We start from the raw sequence: 8,343 nt of genomic DNA, 5'->3' as shown, positions 1-8,343 counted from the left end.
GCCAAATTGTACATTAGACAAGTTTTGAGATTGTATCGTGTGCCTAAGTCCATTGTATCAGATCGTGATCCCAGATTTTATTCTCATTTTTGGCAGAATTTACAAGAGGCACTTGGTACTCGTTTGCATTTGAGTACATCATATCATCCTCAGATAGACGAACAGTCAGAACGTACTATTCAGACATTAGAGGATATGTTGAGAGTTGTAGTGATGGATTTTGATATTGGTTGGCAAGATTCGTTACCACTTGTACGTCGAGTTTTCTTATAACAACATTTATCAAGTGAGCATTGGAATGTCACTATTTGAAGCACTATATGGCAGGAAGTGTCGATATCCTCTGTATTGGGACGATTTATCTGAAGCACCAATTGTTGGACCTGATATGATAAGCGATATGACAGAGAAGGTAAAATTGATTCAGAGTCTTATGCGAGCTGCTCAGGATAGACATGCTAAGTATACGAACATCAAGAGACGACCATTGATTTTTGATAAAGGTGACAGAGTTTTTCTGAAAATATCTCCTTTCCGTGGTACAGTTAGATTCGGAAAGAAGGGTAAATTATCACCGAGATTCATAGGTCCGTATGAGATTTTGGAACGTGTTGGTGATTTGGCTTATAGATTAGCTCTTCCTCCTGCATTATCAGGTGTTCATGATTTTTTTCATGTGTCTATGTTGAGGAAATATCATCAAGATCCTTCTCATGTACTTCCACTCGATGAGGTTGAGTTAGATCAAACTTTGAGCTACATTGAGAGACCGATTCAGATTCTAGGCAGAAAAGATAAACAACTCAGAAATAAAATGATACCATTGATTAAAGTACAGTGGAACAGACATGGTGTCGAGGAGGCAACTTGGGAATTAGAAGATAATATAAGACATAAATATCCAGAGTTATTCAAATGAAGTACGCTTCTATTCCTGGTTTTATTTTCAGTATTGATCATTACATGTTAGACTTGAAATTGATGATTTGATTTCGAGGACAAAATCTATTTTTAGAGGGGAGGAATTTAATGCCCGAATTTTTTTTAAAAAATAAAAATTTGAAAAAAAAATAAAAAACTATTGTTCATCATGTTACTATTCAAGCGCTGTGGCGTTAGAATAGTAGCGCCTAGGCGCTAGAGTTGCGCAAATTTGGCGCTGAGGCGCTAAAAAGTAGCGATGCGGCGCTACAGACGCGGAAATTGACTATATAAGCTCACATTCACGTCCTCCAATCATTTATCCTCCTTCTTCTGCACCGAAACCCTCTTTCCTTCCATTTTCTACATTTCTTTCTTCAATCTATAGGAGATTTGTTCAAGAAATTATGAAATGAAGTTAGATTTGCGATCTTCTCATCACGGGCTTCACGAGGATGTAAGTATTTCCCATTTTTATTCAAGCTTGGAAATGAGTTGAAGTTAGAATTGATATTTGAGTTGATATTTGGGATATTAAGATGTTGAAGATGTTGTATTTGATTTGGTTTGAAATTAAAATGGATATGAGCACGGTTTCTTGTTTTTTTTAAGATCAGTTTTTATGCCTACTGTATTTCGGGTATATGAGATGGTTCTATTTGGATTTTTATGTTATGGTCATCATAAAACTTGTAGATAATCGAGTTAGCTTTGATTTGGTTCTTGAATCACTCAATTCCATGAAGAAATGAGAGAGATATGTGATTTTTACTAAAACTGATCTGGAAATACGAGTTAGTGCAGATTTGTGTACATGCCTTCTGTTTATCCAAATTATGGGATTAATCAGTTGGGATTCTGAATTTAGTGTTCAAATTAAAGTTATATAACATTTTCTTGTCTTCGAAAAGATACCAAATTGGCTCGATTACATTGGATATTGAGGAAGTTATGCTCAAAATACTAAAGTGTGCCAGAAATGTACTGATGCAGAATTTCGAAAATTATGTTTTAAGTTACAGATTATGAACGACTGAGTAAACGACATTGTTTGACAAAACTTTGTGAAGAACAATTGTTGGGCTTTGAGTTTCTTGCATATCCAATTTGCAGATCTTTATGCAAAGCAATATTGAATTAATTATGAATTTTGTACAGAAACTGCTTTGTTTTGATAAATAATTCGAGTTCTTGAGATAATATACTTCGGAGGTTCAAGGCTTCTCAACTACACATTTTGATCTCTTGATTAATAATATTTGAAAGGTATGTTAGGATCGGTGACATACGATGTAAAAGTATCATTTTTATTTTAAATTGAAAATTCTATAGCTCTATGAATAACTTGTGATTTGATGATGATTGTTGTCTTGAGATGATGATATTGATTTGCATCATTACATTGCATATTGAGCGACTTTTCGATTCAAATTTTATATGGCGGAGGTCGCCTTGATTTATTGATTTTCTGGACATATGAGGTTATAGTTTAGTTGGCATAATGTATGCGGAGGTCGCTGCTATGGCCTGAACACTCTCTATAGGCGCACCATAGTCCTGGGATTGTAGAACACAGCACCCCACCTTGAGCGGATGAGTCGGTGGATATTGCTGGGGGATTCTCTTTCCTTGGGTACCCTATGACCAGATGAATCACTTGATCTTGTGATTTATTGATAGCCCACAACTTCTGATCATGCGTTGCATGATATTGCATCTTTATGACTTTAAATGGACTATTTGTCATTTTAAATCATATGTTATTGATTGTATCATACTGGATTTATACTTATCGGCACGTCGGCTGCCTCTTGTTTTCATGTGCTTGACGGTAGGTGAGGCGAGACTTGAGATGCCAGAGTCCACTTCCAGGCGAGGAGATATGAGTTAGAGTGGGATTCTCGGGTCTTAGGAGTTATTTGATGAAGTTTGGATTACTTTGGTTCACTAGTTTATTTTGGCATATTAACTTATATTCCAAACATTTGATATTTTTTAATTATTTTGACGATTTTTATGTGGATTTGTGAACCTAAGATTATGTATTTTACTCAATCTTTTGGTTTGTTACATTTATAGTTCTTAATATTAGATGTCTGACCCGGGGCCCCACAAGTAACAATATTATAATTCATCTCATTCCACTTTCCATCATACATAATTTTCACGGATCTATCTCCAATAGTTTTCAAGCAATTCTCTTTTCTTAAAACTGCTTGTATCTTTATGTTACATATCATAAAATTGCTTCCGTTAAACTTTGTTATCTCGTACCTGCCAGTCATTATGTCTACAACAATTTAATAAACTGAACAAAATAATCACGCCTTAATAAATAAAATCTCAAAAAATCTTTTCTTATGTGGAAGATCAGTCTAGGCTGCAACCACAGAGCATACTCAGAATTTTAAGAAATTTTAAACCAAAGCTCTTATACCACTTGTTTGTCCCACGTGCGGAATTTGAGATAATAAAACTCGAAAATAAAGAATAAACTGAACATCGATATTTACGTGGAAAACCCCTCAAAATTATTAGGGTAAAAACCACGGACAAGATGAAAAGAATTCCACTATAATATTTTATGGTGTACAACTCACTCACTGTGTTTTCAAAGAGAACACACTCTCTCTTAATACCGGAGAACAAGCACCTCACAAATATTACAGAACTAAGCTCTCAAATGCTTATAAGATGATAAAAACTCGAAAAAAGATAATTTCAGAATGAAGAAGGGAGCTCTATTTATAGAGCCCCTTGTCCATGTGAAGAAGTGGCACAAAACGCGTCTTCCGTTTTCTGAAATATTAGTCAACCACCACGTTTAAAATTCAACTAACTTTTAATATTCTTGGCCTCATTTTGCCGACAACTTTGCCTAGCACCTGGAAAATATATTTGTGCTCGAAACTTGATATTATGAACTGAAATTAGTAAGAGTGAATAAATTCCATGATCCCTAATAATGATTTGTTCTGATGTATTTGTATTTGTTTCACATAAAATGTATTTGTATTTGTTTCACATAATGATTTGTTCTGAGAAAATAATTTTTTGCTTGAATCTTGATATTCCACACGTCAAATATGACATGATATACTGGAATTAGTGAGAGCGAATGACTTTCAGGATCCCTAAGAGATCATTTCGCGTGACGTATTTTGGCTTGTTAAATGGAGTGTTGTATAATTGTGTCACTCCACAAATGGGAAGAAATATTATTTTTTCGTTAATTTGTTCAATTTTTTGTTTTGATCTATTATATTTTAAAAGTTAGATTTTGTTACACAAATTTTTAATTTTAAATTATTTTGTTCTAATAGCTAATGTGTTGGTTTTAATCCACTTACTTTTAATTTTTAACTATTTTATTCCAATAGGTAACATATGTTTGGGGATGTGTTTTGTTGTAAAGTTTCACACGACAACATTTACTTATGTTGTCTCAGCAGCGTTTCCCGATTGACACATTGTCGAGGTATCTTTTTTTTTTTTCCTTTTCTTTTCTTTTATCTTCCCAAATTTTCTCTTCACTTTCAAACTAAGCCTAAACTTCATATGTTAGCACACTTTTTAAGACGCCATTGACAAAAATCCAAGCAGTGATCAATTTGAAATTTAGACAAATAATTGAAGCTCTCTCCACCAACATCAAATGGTTCCGAATATTGTCGAGCTAAATTTATTAGTACCTTTCGATTATTTATCTTTAAATAACTTATTTCAATGAAAAAATTAAATTAAAAACTAATAAATTAAACAAAAGAAAGAAAAATAAATTAAGAAATAAATTGATTTTTTTAATATAATGTCGTTTGGAGATTTAATATAAAAAATTTATAAATCATATGATTAAATCCATATATCACAACACGTCAGGAATTCATGTTGAATTATCAGAAAATATAAATGACACTAAACACTTATCAGAAACTATTGATAGATCTAGCGTTGGAGTCATGAATCTTCCAAGGTAACAGAGAATCGACAACCTTATTCTTGTATTAGAAGGGAGAAGGAGAGAGATCGACAATATGTGTATTGTATATATTCTATGTTATTCTATGTGTATCGCGGATCATAATCTTATATAACTTTAGCAGTCTTCGACACATCATTGGAGACTTGGTTTGAGTTTCTACACATAAGATGGACCATATAAATTTATTTAATACTTTGGAAATTCATTTTTAAATAGTCGCCTTATTAGGTCCTTTATTAGATAGATTGTATATGTACAATTAAATAAATTGTGTAAGCCCACAAAATAGTTTCAACAATCTCATACTTGGGTCACATAAGTTATCCAGATATTATACATGAAAAAATGGAATGAGCTCTTGATATCTAAACCAAAATATTCCTTAACAATCTGGGCTATCAATTATACCAATATTTAATCAAATCGGTCATCTCTATATTTAAAATCACTAGACTCATCAATGATTACAATATCAGTATAATCAATGACATAGATCAAGTATGGCTGTGTAACATAGAAATACATAAATGTGATCCAAAAATAAAACCTGCATTTCCAACTAGTACTCCTCTTACTGACTCAAAGAGTCCAATAACAAAATTTCAACCAAATAATAAATTTCAATAAAAGTCGTCACTTTATTTCAGAGTAATTTAAATAAACCTTAATTTGTACAGAAACTTAAATAATTTCAAATGAATAAATGCTCAAGCCAAATATAAACTCCCATTGTACAACATATATACTATATGGACAACACCAATGTGTGCCACATGCCCATAAACATCTTGGATAGCCAACTCATGACAAACACATCCACAATTATAGAATTTGCAATAATATGTTCAATTGACACACAAACACTCTGAATTATTTCCTTCCAATTAGAAATTTCATGTCAATATATTTTGACTTTGACAAGTTTCAGTTGTTCTTTAAATATAATATAGCGTCTTTATTATCACAATTGATCATCAATGGTTTTTTAGACAAATGATCATTGTCGGTGATAAAACTTCGCAACTTTATTCGGAGTCCAAATATCCAACTATTTTCAAATGTCAGATCTCTGTTGTATGATCATAAAATTAGTAGTTCACTTTATATAGCGTATAACCCGATTAATGATCCAATATCGAGTTTCTTAAAAATCTGCCCAACATTCCAGTGATGTACACAATATCCAAACGGTGTTCTCTATAATCAGAATGTGATAATCGCCTGATCAAAATTTATATTAGCACATTGGTGGACATAAACATCAAGTTAAGCTTCTCAATGTTTACTTTCCATTTTACTCACTTCCACTAAAGTCAACACACTAAAATAATTTGCATTTAATTTAATAATTGCATACATGCATACTATCGATGTCATTTAAAATATTGATGTTCCATTTATCAAGCTTATCAGTCAAGGAACCATACAAATCATAATTGAATTTCAAAAAATTGAAAAGTTTCATTACCACATGGATAAAGGAAAAGCTTGATTTGTCTAAAAATGAAACTAAATTCAAATTTTGTCTAAAATACGGTGTAACAAAAGTATTTTCAAAATTCAAATACTGGTAAATAAAAATAACAGTTATTAAATAAAGTTTTTAAAACTCCAACAGTCTTACTATCGTTTTCATTATGTAATCCCTTATGTTATATTTCTATTTCTGCCGCATTGAGACAACTTTAGTCAGGATAGTATTTGTCTCGACCTTTTCGTTTGCCGCGAAACAGACTGCTATATGAGCAAGGAACTTTTTGGCATCTTTTTCTTTAGAAATTACACTCCTTATAGTATGTTGAATGATATGTGTTATAATCATCAGACTCATGCGATTTGATCGCTTCCACTTTTTTATAAAACCCTTTTGTTCAGCAGTTCTTGAACTGCTCAAAGGTGTGTGGCATTCTTCCCTTAGCGCATAGTCCAAATCCATACAGTCGAGCACTATCATAACACGTTTTTTCATTTCTTAAAGTTTGAACCATAACGTACTGGAATGCTGTTTAGATTGACAGATATAGAAGATGTTATAACAAAATAGAACAAGACTCACAATAAATTATAATTATATATTTAAATTAAATAAATCACCTATATATATGCATGCAAGCGGTATGCCCATATAAAAGTACGTAGCACAATATTGATATTTAAACTTTGAATAAAAATAAGAATTTTTAAGTGGTACACTTAAATATCATGATTATTAAATATTGATTGCCTAAAATCTGGTTAGAAAAAAAATCTCCCTTTGAGTCGATTATTTTCTGCATATATGTACTTTAAAATCATATATTGTGTTTGCAATTGATCAAAAAATAATATTCCTTTGGGCCAACTATTTTTCGCATAAATTGAAACATAATTTATTTTGAACTTTAACAATATCTACATAGATAAAAATCACTTTATTAACATGTACATTAAATTTAACCAAATTTGAGACATAAGACATTAATTTAACTCAAAATTTTCAAAAGAAAATTTAATTTACTTTAATTGAGCCGAATAAAAAATATAGAGACCGAATATGCAAGAAATAAAATATTAGCACATCATAATTATTCATCCACAAATATTTTATCAAAATAAACGAAGGAGATAAAATAATTAATAATTCTATAGTAATTTTATTTAATGAAATTAAATTTTAAAATTGTCGAATTTAATTTAACAAATCAAAACTGTGGAAGTCAAAATTTAATAAAATTTCAAAATTCTGGATTTTAAAATCTGGTTTAAAATTAGACAACCGACCAAGGTCTTAAATTCAAAAAAAAAAAATCAAATCCAAACCCTACCAGCTCCGACCATCAATCGATCACCAGTCACGTTTTATGTTTTTGTTCAAAAAACAAGTGTGAATCTTACGTGATTTCAGCCAAAATCTGGTCGTCACCACCATTGATTGCCGCCTCCCATGTTATGGCTCCACCATAATTGGCTTTTAAAGTCAATAGGCGCCATCAAAATGTCATGAATTCGATCGAAATCTACCAAAAACTTATGAACATCACAAGTCTATATCGCGATTTTATGACCCATTGTGGTTGGTTCCACCCGATGGTGGTCTAACGATGGTCGTCCCGACGTGATGGATCAGCATGCACCTTAAATTTCCGGATTTTGATTCTTTATTGTGATCGATTTTAAAGAAAGGGTTTGAACAATTCAATTTTGGGAACTTTATTTTGGCCATTTTTTTACTGATTTTTATTGCCCCAAAAGATTGATTTGAATTACTCATAAAAAAATTATAAAATAATTTTTCAGATATGGAATAATTCAAATTTTCACGATCAATCAATAAACAAAATTCTCAAAATTCAACACGAAAGTGGTTCTGATATCACTTATTGGAGATTTAATAAAATAAATATATAAATCATGTGATTAAATTCATATATCGCAACATGCCGGGAATTCACGTTGAATTA

General features: G+C 31.6%; 1 protein-coding gene across 1 annotated transcript; it reads left to right on the top strand.

The window, feature by feature from the left end:
* The first annotated feature begins 400 nt into the window (after nucleotides 1-400).
* Nucleotides 401-919, top strand: LOC140817822 (uncharacterized). Its single transcript, XM_073177609.1, has one exon. It carries the CDS (start codon nucleotides 401-403, stop codon nucleotides 917-919), a length of 519 nt encoding a protein of 172 aa, XP_073033710.1.
* The last annotated feature ends 7,424 nt before the right edge of the window (nucleotides 920-8,343 follow it).

Source organism: Primulina eburnea, chromosome 17 (genome assembly GCF_022965805.1).
Source record: "Primulina eburnea isolate SZY01 chromosome 17, ASM2296580v1, whole genome shotgun sequence".
In the NCBI taxonomy this organism is placed as follows: Eukaryota; Viridiplantae; Streptophyta; class Magnoliopsida; order Lamiales; family Gesneriaceae; genus Primulina; species Primulina eburnea.
The sequence above is the reverse complement of the archived record's forward strand: the minus strand, read 5'-3'. Positions and strand labels throughout refer to the sequence as shown.